The following is a 24,999-nucleotide window of genomic DNA, read 5'->3' as shown; positions in this document are numbered from 1 at the left end:
TGAAAAAGATTGAGATACATAAAAATAACTCTAAAGAAAGGAATTCTTCAGTAAGTCAAACATTTAAAGTAATAAAGTACTATCCGTTAATTGACAGTTCTTTCTTCCTCAGAGGTACATGAAATAGGATATGTTTTATAATCAATGAAATACAGTATGACAGTGCTATGGGTTGAATATTCCTATGTTGAAGCTTTAAACCCCCATGTGATGGTATTTGAGATGGGGCCCTTGAGAGATAATTAGTTTTAACTGACATCAGGGGGTGGGGCCCTTATGATGGGATTAGTGTCCTTATAAGAAGTACCAGAGAGCTTGCTATCTTCTCTTGCTGTTTGAGGACACAGGAACTAGGCATCTGTCTACAAGCCAGAGGAGTCTTCACCAGAGGGTGGAGAAATTCAGATTCTACTTTCCAGATCCATGATTGCAGATGTGAATAAAGGGTTTCTAAACTTGAGGCTAAGGCTATCCAATGGTTAGCCCTGGGGGCTAACATGACAAAGCTCTGGAAAATTAGGTATATAGAAAATAAGATCATTGTTTTGGGGTTATTTTACAGAAAAGCAGCTTTAATTTTTTGAAAAAGGATTTATATAATGAAATTGGATTTGACCCAAAAAATGAGACTCTGAACTGTTATTTTATATTCTCTATTAAGTTTCCTACTACCTTTACACATATACAGTTGACCCTTAAATAAAACGGGTTTAAACTACTCAGGTCCGCTTCTACATGGCTCCCCCCCACCCCGGTAAATATAGTCAGTACTGTAAAAGTATTTTCTCTTCCTCAAATTTTCTTAACAAAATTTTTTTCTAGATTGTAATATAGTATATATAATGCATATACAAAATATGTGTTAATAGATGGTTAATGTTATCAGTAAGGCTTCTAGTCCAATAGGTTATTAGAAGTTCTGGGGAGTCAAAAGTTTTATGTAGATTTTCAACCATGTGGGGGCTGGAATCCCATAACCTCTTCATTGTACAGGTGACAGCTGTACATACAAAGAGGGACCGAAATAAATGAATGTTGTTGTTTGAGAATTCTGCTACCAACTTTATGATGATTTGGATAGGCTGTGACTTCTTGGGGGGTCTTATTAGCCAGAAAACATAGAAGATCCATGAGGTGTCTTGATTTCACCTTCCCCGTCCAGAGCGTTCTCTAATTATGCCCTTCACAGAAAATAGGCTCTAGGATGAGCCAGCTTGGTCGGCGATGTGTAGGTGCCTGACACATGACCAGTGCTAAGTATCTGTTCTCTTCCGTCTCTCTTTCCTCCGTTGTACTTCCCTAAAATGTATGCAAAAGCTACAAAGAGGATGGAGGGTAGATTCTTCTACAGAGGAAGACCTTCATCAATTAAGGATGTGTTGAAATGAAACATCCCAGAAACTATATAAACTGTACTTAGAAATCTATTCTTAAAGCTGCTGCTTACTGACTCCCAAAATCTCTTTAGCAAGGGGAAAGTCTTTTAGTTTAACTTCACAAAGAAAAAGGACACAATACCAGTACTTGATATAGGCTGAAAGGTAAAACAAGTATTTCCCAAGTATAAATCACCATATAAGAGACCAAGGACCCAACTTTCCTAGTTTTGTTATGAGGAAAAGGGTGAAGATGGCACCAAAGACTGCAGTATGCAAGCGTGATGGCAGAATCCATATTTGAAGATGGAAAGTCATGCAAGAAGCCTCCAGAACATCACTCCTCTGCCTGAGAGCATTCCTGCCTTCTCTTCAAAAGGGAAAGAACAAGAACTCTGACAATGGTTTTGTTCAAAGTACCATACAGTTTTCTCAGGAAAGCAAAGGTCGCAGGGTATCTAGCAGAAGCCAGGTGTCAAGCGATACCCTTCTGCAAAAAGGTTCTCTTATTTAACCCTGATGACATCCTTGTCAGGCAGCTTAGTCAAGTTAAGGAATTTGTCCAGATTCATGTAAATGGGAGGTGATCAAGCTGGGAGTTGAATCTGTGACTTCTAATTCCAAAGTCTGCTTTTTCTAGACTGTGAGACAGGTATAAGAGACAACAAAGAGAAACTGCTAACCGGGCTAACCAGAGGGAACAGTCCTGATTCTTCCAAAAACCAGCTTGGCCTCTATTCTGTGTTTATATCCTGCCCCAATATTTTACAAAATTTGTTTAAGTGCCCTGGTGAAGAGAAATACAGTATCGTTAGATTGAATTATTTCTGCCTGTTTTGTTGCTTGGGAAACATTTTTGGAGTCCGTTAACAACAAGATACCAAATATCCACAGCTCAGCAAGACAGTCACTGCACTAAATTCCTAAGTAATAGTCCCCAACCACAGAAAATGGGCAATGCAGCACAGAATAATCAAAAGCAGCTTCATATTTTCCGGATAAAACAAAGCATCGTTTGTACTGGGGCATTTTTAGAAGGTACCACTGAAAACCAGACTGCAGCCTGGAAAGGCTTAAAATACCACATTTAACAATCACATCAATGGCTTTTAAACTTTAGAGGCAAACAGCTTCCTTTTACTACAAATTCAAAGTGAAGGATTAGATGCAAAGCTAACAGATTAATTCAGTACATACTCAAGTTTATAGAGACTATCCAATGCCTTAATTAACACCATTAAAAGTGCACTTAGCCGACCAGCTGGGTTTTAACGAAGAAAAGGTGAAGGTCAAATGTCTTTTTTTTTTTTTTAATAAATTGCTTCAAACTTAAAAAAAAATAATGAAACTGAAAGGAAAAGACTAATAAACGATTATTTTGGCATATTAAGTAACCCTTCCTTCATCAGTCTGTATTTTAATTGAGGCAGTACCACAATTAAGTTCACCAAACTTTGTTCTTCTGCCTCAGTGTGGAGCTACTTCCACACCAAGACAGAGCAACTAGAAAAGGTGGACAGGACAAGAGGCTATAGTTTCAAGATTAGCAGAAAACAGGAGAAGGGATGCATACAGAGGGAGAGGACCAATCCTCTCTTGGAGGGCGATGGGTCTTGTCTGCCTAATGCTTCCAGAAAGATGCCACGATCTCTGGGATTAAAAGAAAAAAACCAAAACTGTTATCAGCTGTGAGCTATAATTATTGCAAAGATGTTAGATAGGGGCGCCTGGGTGGCTCGCTCAGTCAGTGATGTATCTGCCATCAGCTCAGGTCATGATCCCAGGGTCCTGGGATCCAGCACCACATTGGGCTCCTCGCTCAGCAGAAAGCCTACTTTTCCCTCTTCCACTCCCCATGCTTGTGCTCCCTCTCTCACTGTGTCGCTCTGTGTCAAATAAGTAAATAAAATCATTTAAAAAAAAAAAAAAAGATGTTAGATAAAAATCAGGATTCATTTCTTGGAGACCAATAGGGGGAAAAAAAGGTCCAAAAAACTAACCACATCATTTATTCACTATGTGGATGCAGTAGTTATTCTAACGAGCTATACTAAATATCTATGCTTGGTTTTTGTAGTAGAGGGCACCTGCCCATGTCGATGACAGAAGAATCCTCCACAGTACACGGCTTGGTGGGAGGTGAAGTCCACTTTGCCCTACAGATGCAAAGAAGTCAAAATACACATTTGTCCAGCCTCTCTTGCAGCTAGAAGCCAGGCATGGGAATCAGGCTCAGCCATTTAGATACACTTGCCCCACACTTTCAGTTTTTCCTTGGCTCTCTTAAGCATTTTCTCTTCCAGATGAATTTTTTAAACAACTAGTTATGTCGTGTTTAAAAAAAAAAAAATGACAGCGCTTTTCTGGGCAGTGAAAATACTCTGTATGATACTATATCAATAGATACAGATCACTGCGTATTTATCCAAACCCAGAGAATGTACTATACCAAGAGTGAATCCTGATGTAAACTGTGGGATATGCGTGACTATGATGTGTCAGTGTGGGTTCATCAGTTGTAACAAACATACTGCTCTGGTGGTGGGTATTGATCATGGAGGAGGCTCTTTATGAGTGGGGACAGAGGCTACATGGGAAATCTCTGTACCTTCTGCTCAGTTTTGTTGCAAACAGAAAACTGGTATAAAACAACAAGGTCTTTAAAAATAAAATAGTTGGGATTTCATTAGGGATTAAATAGAATGCACAGGTAATTCTGTAAGAGATAGTTGGTTTAAAATATTGCATTTGCCCCTTTGGAAACACTGTATTTCTTTTCATTTATTAGGTCTTCCGTTGAGTGCTTCAGCAAAGTTTTCTCTTCAATGTAAGGTTTGCACATTTTTTCTTAGGTTAATATTTAAAGTTTTATTATAAATTGGGACATTACCCTGTGCATTATCTAAACAGTGTTGTACAGAGAAGATATTAATTCCCTACACTGTTCTTCTATCAGCTCTAAACTCATTTTGGTCCAGATTTGTATCAGAATACTCTCAATATACTCACAGTACAGTAATTATTTAATTTTTAAATTAAATAGATTTAGTCATAGTAACATGAAAGTTTTTTTATAGCGAAGTTCACTTAAAATAAAAAGATGTGGTTTCTCCTTGGAGAGCCTCAAATAAATACTACACTGTTTTGGATCAAGGTCTTACATAAGAGCAGGAAAGGAAGGAGAAAAAGAAGAAGAAGAAAAAAAAAATATATATATATATATGCCCTCATCTACCTCTCTCCACATTGTGGTTTAATATGGATTTTTGCTCCCTCAGGCCTAACTCAAGGTCAAGAGAAGCACAGTGCTCATTTACACTGATGGAACAGCAAGAACAAGGCAAGTGTACTTCCCCCCAAAACATTTAAGTTTTTAATACTGTACTCTGACACAATTCTACTGCTTCCAGAAAACAAGTTTTGCTTAGCTGTAAGCATTTCTTAGGTTAGCCAAAAAAATAAAAATGCTATTTTTAAGATTTCAGTGTTCAACAGTTTAATACTATACATATTTCAAATACCTTTATATACATATAAATTTCAATACCTGCTAAAATTTTACTGGTAATTTAAAGTAGATACATGTGACATTTCCTTTTAGGGATAGGAACTGAAGGTGTACCAACTTTTCAATATTTCTGAAAAGTATTTGTTTTCTTTTGAATACTAAATTTAACTCAATGATTAGGTTTTCTAAATTCTCAAAGCCGATTTTAAAAAAAAGAGGTTCAGGGCGCTTGGGTGGCTCAGTGGGTTAAGCCTCTGCCTTCGGCTCAGGTCATAATCTCAGGGTCCTGGGACTGAGCCCCATAGCAGGCTCTGCTCGGCGGGGAGCCTGCTTCCCCCCACCCCGCCTACTTGTGATCTCTGTCAAATAAATAAATAAAAATCTTTTTTTTTAATTTTAATAAATAAATAAATAAAGGTTCAAGATTATAAAAACAACCTACAAAGGATATATAAAATGCTGAGCTCAAGGTTTTGGACAAAAATATTTCCTAAATTTCTGTAATTGTGAGTTCGAGTACATAGAAATGAATTTTCCTTTGTCTTTGCAACAAATATTGGTTTTAATTGGAAACAGTAGAGCAAAAATTTTCCATATTGCAGGAGATACTATTACTCAAGTTTCAGGGCAGTCTCTGTAGATTAGCCAGCTTTAATTTACAGAGAAAACTTAGTTATGATCTACTTATATAATGAGAGTTGGCACAGAGCTCAACATATGAATGGTCAAATTCCAAGTATTTTCCCCAATGATCTTGTGACATAACTTCACCAAGATTTAAAATTCCATCTGCTTTGTTCCCCAACTAACACAACCAGGTTCTAGTTAAGAGAAAAAAAAGGCACATACCATACAGATTTTATGAGAAATGTTCCCATTGCTTTTTCAAGTTGGTTTGCATTAGGCAAAAGCCATACTGTGGGAATTATTATGTAGAAATGATTCAGAAAAAACAGTAGTTGCTCTTAAAGACCTGAGAGGGGAATAATCCCCAAATCACACGCTCTAATACTGGAAAAGTTACAAATGCAAACTATGTTCACTGTCTGGCCATTCTGAAAGGCAGGGTGCCCCAAATCGTTACTGTACTGTCTGTCATTTCACAGGCACTGGTCAAAGAGGATGGGGAGGGGGTGGGTGTCTGTCGTGAAAGATTCCATTACTAAGTAGGGAGTTTTGGCTTGGAGACCCAGGCCACTGGTTGGGCCGCTTCAGCTAGACAGACAGCTTAGGACCTAACTTTATGCTGGAAATTACAAAGACATCTAAAGAAGCAAGTAACAAAGTCCCTAGGATGAATGTCAGATGAGCCAAAACTTGGAGGGGGAGGTGGTTTTTTTAAAACTGCTTTCAGAGAAATAAAGAGAAGGATATTTTGGCCTTGAACCAGCAGAGGGTGAATGTACTCCTGGACAGAAATTATGTGAACTGAAAATTCTCCATAGTAACAATTCTAATTAATTATTCAATGGTAGGGGTTGGTTTCTTAAGGTTAAAAGCTGACTCTGGTCTCTTACTTCTGTCATTAAAAACTGAATTCTTTTCCTTGTATCTGCTTATGCAGGGATAAGGAGAAGCTTCTAATGGAATCTTAATAGTAACTTTTAGTAAAGTTACTTTTAGTAAAGACTCTACTTTTAGTAAAGTTTGCCATTCTGCAGGCTTTTTAGTTTAAGGGGTAACAGAAAATCTGTTTAAGTTCTATGTAACTAAAAAGTTTAAGCCCGCTTATTCTATTATGTAAGTAACTATCTGTAAACAACAGATAAATGTTGTCATAACATTACATACATTATATGTAATTATATACATACATTATATGTAATAAAAGGTACTACAAGATCTTTTCAATTGAAGAGTTCACTATAATTCAGTGATGTTTTGGCAGTAAGTACTTATTTATACTTTAATAGAAATTAAAAACTGAAGTATTATTCAATAAACAGTAACTCAGGAAACCACTTTCCAACTCTGAACTATCATAAGTTTGCAGAATAAAATAGCACATTTTGGGGAAATTAATTCATGCTAACAGATTTTTATTGTACAATAATGGTAAACAATATGTAATTTTTCTAGAAAAGTAGACCACTAAGCAGTCACCAAAATAACCTTAGAAGAGTTTGTCGCATGGAATGCAATGAAGAGTCACACTGACCACATAAGCACCAGAAGTTTATAAACAGAAATGAAATCTAAGCCAAATTAAGTAGCTTTCATCTAATGAAAACTAGCAGTCTGGCACTGAGTGAGGCTACACCTGTTACGCAGAAAATTTGATACTCAAAAGACGAGGACCAGTCAGCCAGCTGTTGGTTAAACATATAAAATACAATCACATGTGGGAAAAAGGAAAGGGCTTTCTAGAAACCAAATTCCTGGACACACCCGCTATCCCTCCATGTCTATAACTCTGACTTGTCTCTGAATCTGAATGATCTGTTAAAATCATGAACCTTCGAAGTGTTCTGGGGCAGGATTTGGTTTGTAACACAAACTCACTTTCCATAAGAAAGCTCAGAAACAGGGGCACCTGGTTGGCTCAGTTGGTTGGGCATCTGCCTTGGACTCAGGTCATGATCCCAGAGTACCAAGATGGAGTCCCACACCAGGCTCCCTGCTGAGCGGGGAGTCAGCTTCTCCCTCTGCCCCTCACCCCACCCGTGTTCTCTCTCACTCTCTTGGTCTCTCTCAAATAAGTAAAATCTTTAAGGAAAAAAAAAAAAAGTTCAGGAATACATTTAGTTTTCTCATAGCTTCCAGTATTAGTGCGTCCTAACCCAAAACACTCCTCGAACCCAACTCCCATGCAACAGCTCCGCCCAGCCTAGAGTGCGCAAGTGTCTCTGCCCCACAGCCCCCTGCTTGTTCGCGCTGCTTGCACATACCTGTTTCCTTCCTGCTCCCCTTGCCTCCCTCTCGGCTCTTCTTCAGCACAGCTTTTAACATTTTCAACACTCTTTTTCTTCTAAAGAGAAAAGGAGGGGAGGGAAGAGGAATTAGGGGTTGTGAGCTGGAACAGAACTTACATATTGACACAAAAGGTAATTTGGCCTCTAACAGATTGCTTAGCAGAATATAAAGATACCTGGAGTTTTACAGTCATTTTCTGTGAAAAAACTAAGATGGGGAACTAAATGTTAAAGACAAAAGGAGTATTTTATAACTTTTAATGAAGTGATCGTAAGTTCATGGACTTGTTATAAAAGTTAAACACACACACATACACACACACAAAACAGGCCCTTCTCAGCATTCCACAACTAATTAAGGTTACGAGGCTAAATCTGGGCACATGACCGTAGCAGGTCTGGCATAAGAATTCAGATCTCCCAGGCCCAGCTCATCAAAAGAAAACATTAGAACGGAGAATCAACGAGATAATAGTTAAGAAGAAAGCTGCATGGTTAGAGGCATGGTTTGCAGATGCTACTGATTACATAACCACAAGGAAAACATTTTGGAAGTTTATCAGATTAAAACATACCTTATAAGCATTTGCAAAATAAATACAATGGAAACACATTTTAAAGCTGACGTTGGGGGACCCAATCAAACAGCATTCGCGGCAGTGGTTTTTTTCACTACATACAGTTAGGACTTGGGGTGGGGGGTTCAGGAGGAAAGCAGAATAGTCTGTGGCACTACAGCTGAATCCTTTAAATGATAAGCTGCATTTTTAAACTGGGTTGTACCAAGCATGGAGAAACAACACAATGGCCCAGGCCTAAGATGAAACCTAAAACCCTCCCTATAGCAAGAGACAGACAAAAGGACCATTATTTCATCAGTCTCCTGCAGCTCTCTTTTCCCTCTAGCAACTCAGAGGAGACGGCTGCACAACTCCCCACAGTAACAAATCCGCATGGGTTATGTTACCCATCGCACCCTTGTTAACGCACTAAGGACAGGAAGGCGGAAGGCAAGCAGGTTGCTCCTGGAAGAAGGAAGGGGGGAGGGGGCTAAGAGGGAGAAACTCGTTTATGAAGAGGGCCTCCCTTAGTCCCCCCTCCCCGTGAGCCTGAATGCTTGAAAGGGCCTCCGTGTAGCTCCCCACACAACTGTTCCAGCCCAGAGTTAAGCAGAGCCTCTGCACAGAGAGGAAAGGGTCCCTAAGCACCACACACGGTGACCTTCGTATCATTTCGTCCGGGCCTGTATTTATTTTTCTGGGTCCTTTGTTTGCCTGACAGAGAAACAGAGACTCTGTAAGGCTGACTGCCCAGAGGTCACACAGCTAATTAATAGCAGGGCCCGAATCCAAATCTGCGGACTCCCAGCCAGGGTCCTCCTCCTCCCACCGCTCTGCCTCTCCTCCCAGAGAATGAAAGCTTGGGGCAACAGCTATGAGACAAGTGAACAAACAAAAATCAACAGACCAACCCAGCCTAGAGATACCAGAAAGACAGTATCATTAAGCAGAATTTGGAGAAAGCTGTAGCACAGTTTGATAGGGTTAAATCACCTTACAAACAGGTCCTCTACACACAAAACAGCCATGGCTTACAGCTTAATTTTTGTTTAAAATGCTGCTTCAGGGGCACCCGGGTGGCTCATGACTTAAGGGTCTGCCTTTGTCTCAGGTTATGATCCCAGGGTCCCTGGATCGAGCCCCCCATCAGGCTTCTGCTAAGCAGGAAGCCTGCTTCTCCCACTCCCCTGCTTGTGTTCCCTCTCTCGCTGGGTCTCTTTCTGTCAAATAAATAAATAAAATCTTTAAAATAAATAAATAAAATAAAATAAAATGGTACTTCTGTGAACCCAGGTGCAAAGATTTGGGTTTCACCAGAAGGGCAAGCACTGAATCCGGGAAGACAACCACAGTGTGCTTCTACAGCATAACTACAGAAACACAAATTTCTCTTGATGGTCATGCGGAAAACACCGCAAAATGTTGTGTAAAAAATGGTGGACAAAATTCAGTAATAGCTGCCTGCTCAGCACAGATACTTTCTTTCCCAAATCAATCAACCTAACTTCAGGATTTGTCATTTCATGAAGACTACATACTTTATTTTATTTTTTTTTAATATTTTATTTATTTATTTGACAGAGAAATCACAAGTAGATGGAGAGGCAGGCAGAGAGAGAGAGAGAGAGGGAAGCAGGCTCCCTGCTGAGCAGAGAGCCCGATGCGGGACTCGATCTCAGGACCCTGAGATCATGACCTGAGCCGAAGGCAGCGGCTTAACCCACTGAGCCACCCAGGTGCCCCAAGACTACATACTTTAAAAAGAAAAAGAAAACATGCCAACAGAGCTTAGCCACGGTCCCTTGGCGAGCTCTCCGGGAGCCCCACACTTCTCTGGATCTCAGACTAGCTCAAGCCCCACTGTGGTGGTGAGGCTGCCGGGGATCCATCACCCTGGTCATCTCCAACCTGCAGCAGATCTGCTGTGCCACTGGGAAGATGTGTCCCACGGGACAAGGACTAGGACACGCTGACTCGGGAATCTCATGCCAGACACCTTGGATGCCTACTTTGGGGAGCTCAGCTGTTTTCAGGATCGTCATATCTTCCACATCAGTGGTCTTGAGTCAAGTGAAAGAGGCTATCAGATAGCCACTCTCACTTTTCTTTCCAGTTCCTGCTTTCCTCCATAAATAGCAAGTCAAGGGGAAAAGCTTTAATTTATATTCTAAGAGCCATTGTGACCTGGAGAAACGTCCAATGAGTCTACCTGAGTGCAAAAGTCACTTCGGCTGCCATTTCTTTAAATTATATACTTTTGAAGGAGAGAGAAAAGACCAGCCTCCAGACCAGCTTCTGAAATTCTCTAATGGGAGAAAACTTCCCATCATTTTCATTTAAAAGAAAATAAAATGTGAGAACAGGACATTAACCTTAGAAGACCAACGACCTGCAGGTACCTACATTTCCTTACTTTTCGACTGTCATTCAACATGTGAGTTCCCCAAACACCACAGGTTCTTCTTTTTAAAATGCCCAGAAGTTACATAAAGTACAAAACTGACTTTCACTTTTTGATTTCTCATTTACCACACAGTCTTTGAGGATAGGTACAATGTCTCCATGTTCTGTGTTAGAATTCTGCACAGTGATTACAGTGATAGATAAAATATAACAAAGATCACCCTGGGTAAAATGGGGAGGATTTCAAAGCAAAAGGCAAAATCTTTTTCGGCTTGTAATTACAATAGCACCATCATAACCATGACCAGCTTGTCTGAAATCACAGAATAACACCAGTATTAAAATTTTCCTCTTCTGGAGTGCCTTACTGCCTGTTTACACAATTCCAAGTTGAATCTGTGAGCTGAGGGCAGGGACTATGTTTATTCTTTAATACAAACAGAAGCCAGAACACAGGCTTCGCACCCACTCTGTTCTCAGTATTTGTTGACAGATTTAACTAGGCTGCAATGAACACAGATGAGCGATTTCCTCCAAATCAAGCGATTAGCCAACATTTACAGCAGTTTATAAGTTACAAGGGAACATTCCTATATATTTTCATTTGCAAGGAATGCCAGAAAATGCCATTAAATCCATGTGACATCAGGCAATGAGATACTAGGGAGGAAAATGCTGCATTTCATAATACCCCTTCATGTTCACACCTGAATTAACCTTAAAAATCTCAAGATCACAAAATCTTATTATCCAGTTATCCTGAATTTGTGCACAATCCATTGGAAGGAGCTTCTTCCATCAAACAGTTTATCTGACCTCAGAGCAAAGCTGCTTCTGAAGGCGCCTCCCTTCTTTTGTCAACATCAAGCAAACCAGAACAGCAATATTTACAAGTGAAACACTGAAAACTAAGTTGTACTTAATTAAGGGTTTCCACTCCCAGAAAAGGGAGACATCAAAAACATCCTCAACTTTGAGGGTTTGAAATTTTTTTCCAACCAAGATTTGACTCAGCTGTATAATACCCATATCCTCTGTATAGCTACTTTTAGAATTTACTTTCCATTAGCAATCTTTAATGGTTACTAAAAGAAAGGAAATGTGCGGCGGCAGTGGGGTGTCTGAAGCACCTTTCAAGATAAATAATATATAGAATAGAGCAAGTCAAGAAAACAAAGCAGAACAGAGACCACAAAAGGAAACAAAGAGGCCTGCTAGATGGGGCACTGGCTGTTGGCTGGAAATTCACGGAAAACTGCGTTATAGAAGCTTCCTGAAAGCAAGAGCCATATCTCAACATTCTTTCAGAGCTCCCATGAGGCTGGGAAAAAACAACCCTTGATGAATACTTGAAATTCCAGTAGGTCTCTCTCCCCACTCCCCACTTTTTTTTTTCCCCCTATAGTAGAAAAAGCCCAGGAACAGACTTAATCCTCCTAGCCCTGGTCAAGTCACTGAACTTCTCTAGGATTTAGGATTCGTCCAGAAAAGCTGGGGAAAACAAAGAGTGGTTACTGACCAATCAACCAGAAAGTGTATGATGTTACTGCCCAATTTCCACTGCTGCTATGGTATCACTGGGCTATAGTTTATTCACCAAGACATGAAGGCTCAACCATTCACTTTTTATTCAAAGCCACTGCACAAACGGTACCTCTAATTCTACTGCTCTTCATAGTTAGGCTTGTTGTAGACAAAAAGACTTCCAATTGGAGTATGCCTTATTAAAAAGCATAGCAAATTTACAGCCCCACGTAATCTGAATTTAAAAGATTTCTGGGCATGAAGTCTTAACTCAAACATTTTCTGATGCACAAGTGGAAACGCTCCATTAGACTGAAATCGCTTTCAGCCCATATTTTAAATATTATCTAAAATAGAGAAGTTGCTGGGGCGCCTGGGTGGCTCAGTGGGTTAAGCCACTACCTTCGGCTCAGGTCATGATCTCAGAGTCCTGGGATGGAGCCCCGCATCAGGCTCTCTGCTCAGCAGGGAGCCTGCTTCCTCCTCTCTCTCTGCCTGCCTCTCTGCCTGCTTGTGATCTCTGTCTGTCAAATAAATAAATAAAATCTTTAAAAAATAAATAAATAAATAAATAAAAAAAATAAAATAGAGAAGTTGCTTTAGGGAAAAAAAAAAAAAAAAAAAAAAAAGCCACTCCTGGGGCACCTTGCTGGCTCAGTACTAGAACATGTGACTCCTGAACTTGGGATTGGGAGTTGGGAGCCATATGGTGGGTGTAGAGATTACTTAAAAAAAAATTTAAAACCTGACTCTCTCAAGCTGGTATTTCAAGTTACTAGAAAGCTACTAATGTGCAAGTGTGTTCAAAGAAGTTCTCATATTGTGAACTACCTGGCAAAAAGGGTATTTCACTTGAGGAGGAAAATATGAACAAGCTACTTCCTTCTGGCTCCAAGAGCCTTTTTTTTTTTTTTTTTTTTTTTTTTTTTTTAAATTTTGTGAGATCTGTTGAGCCCAACTTTTAACACTATTTCCTCCATAAAGCCTTCCCAGGCCATGGGCAGTCAACTCTACTAATCCCTCCTGGCACCTAGCAATGTACCTTCCAGATAACAAATACTAAGTACATTTTTTTAAATGAATGAATAGCAGGTTGTCATAGAAGGGAATTCAAAACCAATGGCCATTCTCCCCCACAAGGGGTCTGGACCAATAACTTCAGAAATTTTCTGTTACCAACCACTAGTTTCCAAGTTTATGGTCAAAGTTATCTGGCCCCTACACAATCAACAACTCAATTCCACAGCAGGATCTGTTCTCTTATCAGGTCTTCAGAAGGCTGCCAGGAGGTTTTATTTCAGTATTTTAAATACACATTCAGAAGGGAGAAGTACAAGGACAGAAAAGCCAAAATCTGAAATCAATACATTCTCCTTCAAACTAGGAAAAGCTCAGATAAGGAGATAACCAAGGGCAGCATCCCTGGAGATAAGCCTTTTGCCTCCCAGGCCAAGGGCTGTCGCAAAGGACTGAGCACTGGTCTCACAAAAGCCCCTGCTTACCCAGAAGCAGGCTTCAGGTTGGATGCTCCTCTCAACCAAGCAACTCCCTCCCCACCCCAACAGCAAGATGCTCCAAACCAGAAGACAAAACAGCTGCAATACTAAAACCACACCACCATCCAGACATTCATAGATATTTAGATTTATTTGAGAAAGTAAAGGCATTTCTCAAGTCCACTTCAAAAGCCACCTCGGGACGCCTGGTTGGCTCAGTTGGTTAAGCAGCCAACTCTTGGTTTCAGCTCAGGTAAAGGTCTCATGGGTCCTGGGATCAAGCCGCAAGTCATTGTCGGGCTCCACACTCAGGGGGGAATTGGCTTGAAAGAGTCTCTCTCTGCCCCTCTCCCTACTTGTGCAAGCTCTCTCTCTAGTAAATAAAGGTTAAAAAAAAAAAAAAAAGCCACCTCAAAACTGCTCAAAGCCTTCCTCCAGTAGGCTGTGAGCCAGGACAGTCAGACCTTGCCCCACTCCCCACCCTGGCACAGTATTTGTTTTGTTGCTTCAATACCAGGAGACACGTTGGGGAGGAACATAATTATAATCCATCTGTAATTCTCAAAGGGAATGGCTGTATCTCAAAACAGTCTACCATCCTTTAATAAATTTAAACAAATGTAACAGCCTCATCTAAAATGCAAGGTCCTGAGCATCAGAGGAACTTATCCTGACTCTCCTGGGTCAGCAAGCGGCAGACAGAGCTGGGGTGACAACCTGATTGTCCAATTAAGGAAGCAGCACTGGGCTAGAGATGGCAGTTTTTCATTCTACACAAATTCTTAAGTATCTGTACCAAAAGCAAAGAGAGACACAAAGTCAAGCATAATATGATAGAGAAGAAAAGAAAGTCAACAAACATAGGCAGGAAGCTAGGAGTTCATGCCTCCATTTTCTCTATGAAGTAAAAATAAGACGGGGTGCTTGGGTGGCTCAGTCGGTTAAGTGTCTGCCTTGGCTCAGGTCATGGTCCCGGGGTCCCTGCTCAGCAAAGAGTCTGCTTCTCCCTCTGTCCCTCCCTTCACTCGTGCTTATTCTCTCTCTCTCAAATTTATTTTAAAAAAACCTTTAAAGTAAAAATAAGGTATGAGAGGAGCAGTAAAAGTTGAAAACAGCCTTTGTAAAAGAGAGGAAGGCAAGCGCAAGATTACAAGGACAGCTGAACAGCTCTGACTGCCCAGTCCGGGTTGCAGACCAAGACTTGGCACCAAATAAGGAATCTATGCATCTGTGTCTTCTGATGTTCAGCCCCAGGACCCCCCGAGGACGAGATCAGTGATCAGTGACTGAGTGTCTGCAGCACAAGTCCAGGAGGACTGAGAAGGTTGCCCACGTGACATCCTTGGAGCCGTGGGCCACAGAGTCAGGACTGGCCAGGAAGGCAGTGAGGCCCTCAGAGGTCTGATGGCCCGCAAAGACAAGGATGGGGTCTCAAGGACATCAAGGAACAAACACAGCCAGACGAAGTGAATGAGGGAGTTGAGAAAGAGTCCAGTCCTTTAAATGAATTTTTTAATTTTGGATATGGAATAACACCAGGCAATGAGGAAGGCCACATGATGGCCAAAAGCACGGTTTAGTCAAGTGGTCGGCCTTCCAACGAGGGTGGCCAGAAATAACTTGATTCTTAGTGTGGGAAAGGGCCATTCAGGTGCTTACTACAGTAATGGAGGCAGCATCTGGGCTATCAACTGTCATCCTAATAGCTAGTATTTAATAAGCATTTACTGTATGTCAGGTAAAGAGTTTTACATACATATGTAATCTCTTTTAATCCTTAAAAAAAAAAAAAAAAAAAAAGACCCCAAAAAACCCTGTGAGACAGTTTATGGATTCTTTTTTTTTTTTTTATAACCAAGGAAGCTGAGAAGCTTTGATTCACAACTTCCACAAAGTGACACAGTGTGTAAAGGTAAAGGCGGTCCTGGGACTTGAAAGCTCAGGCACCAAGTGGCTGCTTCCAAAGCCTTCAATGAACCTGAGGGCCGGGGTAGGGAAGTGACCAGGAGAGCGCATAACACATGCCTCAAAGACAAGGCGGCTTTTGCAGAAGGGTGAAAGTGTAGCTGTTTTGGATTCAGCCACGGTGAGCTGGGAGAAAGCCAACATCAACTCTGAGCCCCAGCGGCCACGAGGTCAGAAGCCCACAGAGGACCACCTAGGGTTTGAATATGGAGCAGAGTCTTTGAACGTGCTCCCATCCTCTTACAGAGCCCTGTAGAGGACGTGACTAGGGTCACAGGATGTTGCCCCACAAGGTCTGCAGCAGCTGGAGACCCAAGCCCCGATCCTCACCATGGCAGTTAGCTCCACAGACAGCCTCTCGGAACCCATTTTTGTCACTTTCCCCTTCTTCCTTTCTGTGAAGTTTTCCACTTGTATCGTACAACTGAGCTATCAACTCCCAGTTGGTCCGTACAACTACACGGACCAACTTCTTGATATCTGGCAATTACAACTCCCTGAATAAAGATAGAAAGCATTCCATAAGCAAGATGACTTTAGGCAAGTCATCACTGAATGTCACCCCTTCACGAACTCATCTGTCTGACAGGGATTCTGCTCTTTTTCCTGCTTGACTGGACAATCAGGCCTCTTCCACCTGCAGGTACTATGATTTTATGGGGAAAACTTTATTTCCGGTTCATAAGACCTCTGTCATCACAGTAGCTGAAAAACCATCACCACAGAAGAGAAAAGAGCTCCTGGCTGGAGTCTTGGGCAGGGTGATAAGCCTTTACAGGAAAAGGAGAAGAGACCTTGAAGACACGTCAGAAAGTCCATTTTTCAGAAACTGTTAAAAGGCAATCAATCAATGCCAGCAGAATGAAGTCTGGTATTATAAATCTAAAGAAATTAAATTTTTTAAATTGCACGGCATCTGGCCTCAAAGTGAAAAAGGTCAAACAACTTCAAAGATGCCCCGTGAAAGGCAGCTATTCATTACACAAAAATCTCTTGCTTATGTAGCTGACAGATGGATCATTCACTTAAAGCCCTGGAACAGAAGACATCAAAATCCCTCCTCCACTTCTGTCAGTGACTCTTGAGGATGCTCCGAACAAGGTTATAACCTGCCCCCAAGCCCTTGATTTCATTAGGATCGGAGTTCCCAATACCCAGTGTAGTTTTTCAGAACTCCCCCAGGTGACTGAACTGTGCAGCCCGTAACATCTATTTGACACGAACTCTGTACCAGGTCCTGTTCGAAGCATGTAGAACACAGAGAGTTACTCCTCACAACCACCCTCTGCAGAAGGTACTATAAATATCTCCATTCTACAAAGACACGGAGAGGCTAGTGATCTGTTAGGGTCACATAGCTCATGGGAGCATAGCCAGGTTCCCCATCCCAGTAGTTGTGCTCTAGAGCCTAACAACACAGTCCCTATCTTATGCCTTTTTTTTTTTTTTTTTAATGGCTAAAAATGAGACAGACTAGCTCTCAGGGGCCTGGTGAGGTGGTCAAAGAGACAAAACTCCCTAATAGGACAGAGGGAAAAAAAAATCATCTTTGGCCGCACACACACACCCCTCCACCCACAGCAGCATCCCATGTCTCAAATCTAACCTGAAAAAAGAAAAACTGCCTCTTGGGAGAGAATCCTACTGTGTACTCACTCAGGCACCTCGGAGTTATTTCAAACACCAGTGTTGTCAACACTGGTGACCTGGAGGCATCATACCCCAAAACGCAAGCAAGCACTTGGATTTGTGAGCTTACGGAAGAACAACACTGGAAGTTGGGCCATATCACCAGTGGGGAAGAGTATGTGGGACAGAGACCACAGTGTCACATGGGCAACGCTTCCCCTATTCTTAACACCCCGAAGTTAGGAACAGTGTGATTCAAGAGAGGCTCAAAAACCCCACCCCCCATCTCACTGAATGAACTGCATAAAGCCTGAACTGCATAAAGGGGATGAAAGGTGGCAAAGGTGTCCTGGTGTCCAGGCTTTCTTTCTCTGGGCAGTTTTACCCAGATATAGATATAATAGGGTTTTAACCTTGGTTATCAAGTTCTAAAATAAAACTAGGGAATGCCTGCCATGGTAACACAATGAATAGCTAAATGAAATTCATACAAGTCACACGGCATTCTCCCCTCCATAGTTAAAGCAAATAATATCAACACACAGAGCACTGTATAGTCTTAAACCTGAAATTTGTAAGCGAAACCATTTTGGCCATAGACACTTGGTTGCAGTAAGCAATCTTAAAGGGGACTGCTTACAGGGGCCCATTAAGAAAGGTTACCCAGAAATGGTAGAGTGTCATTTTTTTTTTAATTCACTCCAACAGCCCCCAAATGGGGGAAAATCAGAGTCCCCCAAATCAAAGACAATTCATGCTAGGAAACAAAAACCAAATGGGTTGACTTCCCCCCCTCCCCACGTTAACGAATCTGGTCTCAGAGTATGAGAGAGCTCAAGGGTGCCATCTGAGGCAGGAGTCTGTGACCTTTTAAGTATCATGGACTGCTTCAATAATCCAGATCCTCTCAGAGTGTTTCTGAATGATTCTGACAAAGAATATACCCTTACAAAGAAAATCAATTATACTGAAACACAGATATAAAAATATTTAAACAGCAAAAGGGTGAGAATAGTCAATGTGTGCTTAACGCACACAAGACACAGCAGCAGGTCTAAAAGCTACTGCCATTGTCTAAGCAAAGATGAGCATAAGCGATAGTTTCAACTATCTCCCACAACATGATACAAGAATCTAATTTCTACTTGCCAAAGCCACAGGTGCTACTGACCATATGTGAGGCTGCCCACTTTCATGACAGAGAAAAAGCGACATTCTAGTTAGAGATCTTGAAAACCAAGAAGTCGTTTTTTTCCCCACCCACCCACATTTACAGATCCCCTGAAGTGCATCCAAGGACCCCAAGGACTAGAGACTCTGACCCAAAGAATCAGTCAGACTCAATGGGACAATTACGCAGACGTGCTAAGTGCTCTGCTAATAGCCCAGGAGCCAGGAGCTTCTAGAAACACAGTACAGCAGTTTTCTCCTACTCACAGAACCACTGCAATTAGACAGAAAATTAGACAGTCATTTACTGACTGGCACAAGATGGGCAATCCCACACAGGCACCACTCCTGGCAATTAAATGCCAAGTCCCATGATTAGTTTTCCATAGTGATCTATAAAAGTTCTATTTAACAAGAAGGTCCATCACCACCAGATTACTGACCAACCCACCCACAATAACCAGCCTGGCGCTGCAAGAGAAAGACCTGTGGGAATTTACACTGTGAGACAACAGACACAAACAGGAAAGCCAGGCTGAGTATATGGGACAAGCGTATTTTATTATGGTTCTGTTGTTTTCTTGGACGCTCTCCTTATCGCTTCTCGGCCTTTTGGCTAAGATCAAGTGTAGTATCTGTTCTTACCAGTTTAATATCTGATACGTCCTCTATCCTTATCCTTTTTTAAAGTGTTTAAAACCCAGAAGATGTAGCCTCCAATTAACTGGGTCAGGCTTCCTAGCTCAGGGGTGTCTTCGAGGTTCCCCCACCCGCACTGCCTCATACAGTCAGGCCATTCCCCAGCTGCGTACCCTAAACCAGGGGATGCCTATAGTAAGACAAATAAAATTTAGAGTCCAAAATACATGGACTTCCACTGGGCCACTGCCAAGTTCTCATGGATCCTGGGTAACTGAGATGGTTTTTGTTTTCACGGTCAGGACCTACAACAACAGCTGCAGGAGCGTAATACTTTTTCTAGACTAATAAAATTACCTAAGTCTGGCTCACAGTTTCAGCCATGGCAGCCGCTCAACTTCCCAGAAGGATGCGAGCCTGGCATAGTCGTAGAAGGGCTGGGAGAGCAGTGCCGTGCTAAACCGGTGGCTTTCACACCCGACCCAACTGCAAACGGCACTGTGGTAAACTGTGAATTACAGAATAATTCCTATGCGTGGAGATTACACGTGTTCTTTTCGGGAGTCCCGTAAGCATTCCTTCAAACCTATGAAGATCAAGCTTTGCACGGGAGTGAGGGCACATGCCACAGACAAACATCAGACTTCTCTTCTCAAAAACCCAGGGAAAGGTTCAGTTAAAGCCCTTCGCAACTCTGCAGGGAAACCTTTGATCATGGATTCTGTCTCTGCGTATTGTAACACATACAAACAGTATGAAACGTATCTCAGACCTAAGGACCAAAACTGGAACTGGGAGATGGCGCAGAAACCACACCCACATATCCCTACAAATACACCTAGATCACGCTCCTTTCCAGTTGGGGGAGCCAGTGTGGAAGGGTGAGTTTCAGATGCTACAGTCTCCACACCTACAAGGTCCCTTGTACTTGTAGCACAGTTACAGAGTTATTTTCTAAATACAAGTGTGTGGTCCCTTTAAGGAAAAACATCCCGATTGGAACCTAGTGAAAAACAGGAACACATGTTCCTTGAACAACGCTGAATTAGAAACCCTGGCAGTGCAATTGTTCTCGATATAATGAAGATGCTGCACAGATGTACTAAGTTTTCATGATCTCAGTGAAACATCTTTCAGCTACAGCAAAATATGTGGGTCTACAACAGAGCTGGATATAAAATAAGCTTTTTAAATGCCTGGTCCTCGTTTTTAGGCAAACTTCCCAAGCCAACTCCCTCTGCCTTCTCATAAACCTAATAAAACGCATATTTCTGTGTATGGATAATTCATTGAAAAGTACGAAGTCTTCCATCTCCAACTGAGACTCAGGACTACTTACAATTACCTCTTCTTATCAATACTGTAAACCCGCTACAAATACAAGACTTTTACTCCACAAATTCAACAAGACACCATGAAAACGACAGCACAGGTGGACACAGAAGCAAACTTTGGCTGGCACTGTGGGGTTTTCCACGGTGAGGGGTCCTGTCCAGTCCTCACAAAGAGGAGGTAGAACTCTAATTGTCCCCTTGGACACAGAAAGAACTTGGGACAGAGAAACACAGGAGCCTGCCCCAGGCCACCTTCACTCTGAACACTAACTCCACTTCTCTCTCAGAGGAAAAAACAATAGGAACCTTGTCTTTGGAACCCTAAGCCTTGGATCCCCAAGCTTGGATGATGTACAAGACCAGCCGCTATCACACAGCAGGGGGCCTCTAAAGATAGCATTATGACAAAACTCCAAAGGAACTGGGATAATCTGGTTTTATTTAAAACTATTATCACCACATATTCCTAAATTTTATACTTAAACTTTATACTTATGCATCTGACAGAAGCTGAATGCAATCATCGCAAATATCCCATTCCAAACCAGTCAACCTCAGCTCTTTTCTCTGCACCATTTTCCTTGGAAAACTGATGTGAATTCCCACTTCAACGGCCACCTCCATGTGGGCAACTCACAAACAGGTCTTCCCGTCATTTCATCTGGGCTGTAGTTTTCATACTTTATTTCCAGCTCGCTGACATCAACTCTAGCAACACAAACTCTACATGTCCAAAACTAAACTCATCTTCCTGTTCCCTGGAACTCCAACACCCACACCCCCCGCCACCCCCTACCAGTGTGGGTTCTGGGTTTCTGTTGATAGCACCCCCACCCCGGCCTCCCCGTTTAGTCCACAGACTCCAGGCCTCTACCTCCTCCTCATAGCCTTCTTCCTGGTCTTATCTTAAGAAGTAGCCAATTGAATGACTAAGTCTCACCAGTTCCAGCTCCTCTCTACTCCCTCCCACCACTCTGGGGAGGTAATCATCATTCCCACAACTGGACCACCTGAAGGGCCTGCGGCCTGATTTCTCTTACTTTCCACCAGTTAAAGTGCATCAAAATCACCCCTAGGGCTTGTTAAGCCAGACTGCGGAGCCCCACACCCAGTCTGACTTTTAGGTCTGGTTTGAAGCTGAGACTTTCTTTCTAATAAGTCCCAGCTGATGATGACACACTCTTCAGGGTCCAATACCAAAGAACCACGGCTTGTGACTCTCCTCTTCCCCTTCCATCTCACATCAATTCTTCCAGAATTTTTTCTTGATGGACCAGCAAGAGTCTTTTTAAACCTAAAAAATGTAGGTCTCTGGGGTGCCTGGGTGGCTCAGTCCATTGAGTGTCTGACTCTTGATTTTGGCTCAGCTCATGATCTCAGGGTCATGGAATTAAGCCCTGCAAAGGCTCAGCAGAGAGTCCACTTGAGACTTTCTTCCCCCACTTGCACACACGTGTGTGCTTTCTAAAATGAATTAATCTTTAAAAAAAAAAAAAAAAAGGAAATAAAGGCTTTTGATAACTAAATGGGGACAATAAGACCTACTCTTCATTGTGGACCTAACTCTTAATTGCAGACAGAGATTATCTCTGTCACGTTACAGTGACAACCCTGCAAAATACAGCACTGCCTCCAAGTTTATAAAACAACTTTGTAAAAAAAAAAAAAAAAAAAACTGAGACTTTGAAAGGTTACACAGTTTCTAAATTCCACAGTGACAAATTGGTTTTATGTATTGGTTAAAGGGGACCCTCTCCTTAGACAAACTTTTGTTACCAAAATCTGATGCAGGAGGGAGAACAGTGATGGAAAACAAAGAATATTTCCTTCCCAGGACAGGGTAAAAGGTGAGACCTATAAGGATACAAAGTGTAGGACACCTGTCCGTGATTTAGTTTGTCTGGTATAGCACAACTCATGTTGAAATCCATCCTCCCAAGAGCAATTTAACCAAATAAAAAAAACATCAGTAGACTCTGCTTTTATTTACCTGCCTCTACCTACATATGTACTCTCTGCTTTCCATAGGTCATACCCTCATCTATTCTAGCACATTTAACCTCAAGCTAACAACTAGGTCCATCTATGCTATTCTCATTAACAAGGTCTTTACTTGAAAGGGCCTTTTCTGCCTTCGTTATGACCAGCATATGAATGATTCAAACAGCATGACCAGAGAGTCAGAGGATTCTACATTTTCACATGCTGTCATTTAAAAACAAAAAGGAAAGGCTCTTCAATAGACTCATTTCAGACCTAAATACACCTGCAGATTGAAAGCAAGGAGATAGAGAACCATTTTCCTCACAAATGGACATCAAAAGAAAGCCAGAGTGGCAATATTTATATTGGACAGAACAGACTTTAAAACAAGGACTGTAACAACAGACAGAGAACACTATATAAAAATAAAGGGGACAATCCAACAAGATGTAACAATTATAAATATATATTTACCCAACACAGGAGCATCCAAATACATAAAACTGATAACAACAAACATAAACTAATGGATAACATTACAGTAGTAGGGGGACTGTAACACCTCACTCACAGCAATGGACAGATCATCTAAACAGAAAATCAATGAGGAAACAATGGCTTTGAATGACACACTGGACCAGATGGACTTAACAGATATATTCTGAAGGTTCCATCCTAAAACAGTAGACACATTTTCAAGTATACATAGAACAGTCTCCAGAATAGATCACATAACAAACCTCAACAAATTCAAGAAGATCAAAATCATACCATGCATAACTTCTGGCCACAACATTATGAAAACAGGTCAATCACAAGAAAAAAAATCTGTAAAGAACATAAATACATGGAGATTAAATGACATCCTACTGAAGAATGAATGGATCAACCAGGAAATAATTTAAAAAGTACATGGAAACAAATGAAAATGAAAACAATGGTCTAAACCTTGGGATGCAGCAAAAGCAGTTCTAAGATGGACATTTATAGCATCTCAAGAAGTAAGAAAAAAATCTCAATTAACCTTACCTGACACACAAAGGAGCTAAAAAGAACAAAACCTAAAGCTAGCAGAAAGAAGGAAATAATGAAGATTAGGGCAGAAATAAATGACACAGAAACTAAAAAACAAAAAAACAGCAGAGACCAATAAAACCAGGAGCTGTTTCTTTGAAGGGGAGGGGGCAATAAAACTGATAAACATCTAAAAGACTTAGCTAAGAAATTACTCAACATCACAGATGAGGAGAAAGAGTCAACATCACAGAAATGCAAATAATCATGAGAATATTATGAAAAACTATAGGCCAACTGACTGGACAACCTAGAAGAAACGGATAAATTCCTAAAAAACATAAGCCACCAAAGCTGGAAAAGGAAGAAAGAGAAAACTTAGACAACCAGAAAAGAAACTGAATCTGTAATCAAAAAACACCCAGACAGCTTTACAGGCAAATTCTATCAAATATTTAAAGAAGCATTAATACCTGTTCTTCTCAAACTATTCCAAAATAGAAAACTTCCAAATTCATTCTATGAGAACAGCATTACTTTGACACCAAAACCAGATAAAGATGCCACTAAAGGGGCACCTATGTGGTTCAGTCAGTTAAGCGTCCAACTCCTGACTTCAGCTTGGGTCATGATCTCTCAGGGTTGTGAGATTAAGTTCTGCTGTGTGTGGAGCCTGCTTAAGATTCTCTCTTCCCTTCTCCCTTTGTAACCCCCCCCATACCACACATGCAAGTGCATACTCTATCAAAAAAAAAAAAAAAAGACTACTAAAAAAGGGAACTACAAGCAATACCCCTGCTGAACATATATGCAAAAATTCTCAACAAACCAAATTCAACAGTACATTTAAAGAAAATCATTCACCATCATCAAATGCGATTTATTTCTGGGTTGCAATGGTGGTTCAATATTCTCAAAACCAATGTGATACACCAGAGATGCAGAAAAAGCATCTAGCAAGATACAATAGTATTAATGATAAAAATTCTTAACCAAGTAGGTTTAGAAGGAACATATCTCAACATAATAAAGGCCATATATGAAAAACCCACAGCTAACATCATCCTTAGTGGGGGAAAATGGAGACCTTTTCTAAAGTCAGAAATAAGATAGGGATGTCCACTCTCACCACTTTTATTCAACACAGTAATGGAAGTGCTAGTCATAGCAGTCAGACAAGAAAAATAAAAGGAATCCAAATCAGCAGGTAAGAAACAGAACTTTAGCTATTTACGGATGATATGATATTCCATATAGACAACCCAAAGACTCCACTAAAAAAACTGCTAGAACTGATTAATTCAGTGAAAGCTCAGGATTCAAAAATCAATGTACAGAAATCTGTTGCATTTCTATACACTAATAATGAAGCAGCAGAAAATAAACTAAGGAATCAATCCCACTTACAACTGCACAAAAAAGAATAAGATACCTAGGAATATACCTAACCACAAGACGTGAAAGACCAGTACCCTGAAAACTATAA

At 41.1% G+C, this 24,999-nt stretch overlaps 1 protein-coding gene, 1 long non-coding RNA gene and 1 pseudogene across 9 annotated transcripts in view; 2 read left to right on the top strand and 1 right to left on the bottom strand.

Moving 5' to 3' along the window:
• TANC1 (tetratricopeptide repeat, ankyrin repeat and coiled-coil containing 1) overlaps positions 1-24,999 on the bottom strand; it is a 232,017-nt gene that overhangs the window by 145,352 nt on the left and 61,666 nt on the right. For all 8 annotated transcript variants that reach the window (XM_032355656.1, XM_032355651.1, XM_032355654.1 and 5 more), the window contains one exon: positions 7,773-7,852. In XM_032355656.1, coding sequence (XP_032211547.1) covers positions 7,773-7,833 — 61 coding nt within the window. In that variant the 5' untranslated portion in view covers positions 7,834-7,852. The remainder of the gene's footprint in view (positions 1-7,772; positions 7,853-24,999) is intronic.
• Positions 1,263-19,222, top strand: LOC116597660. Its single transcript, XR_004288724.1, has 3 exons — positions 1,263-1,273; positions 7,362-7,367; positions 19,165-19,222. It is a non-coding gene; the product is annotated as an uncharacterized LOC116597660 (long non-coding RNA).
• LOC116598029 lies at positions 19,140-19,247 on the top strand (annotated as a pseudogene).

This window comes from Mustela erminea, chromosome 8 (genome assembly GCF_009829155.1).
Source record: "Mustela erminea isolate mMusErm1 chromosome 8, mMusErm1.Pri, whole genome shotgun sequence".
Lineage (NCBI taxonomy): Eukaryota > Metazoa > Chordata > Mammalia > Carnivora > Mustelidae > Mustela > Mustela erminea.
Note: the sequence above shows the minus strand (reverse complement) of the source record. Positions and strands in the feature narration are given on the sequence as shown.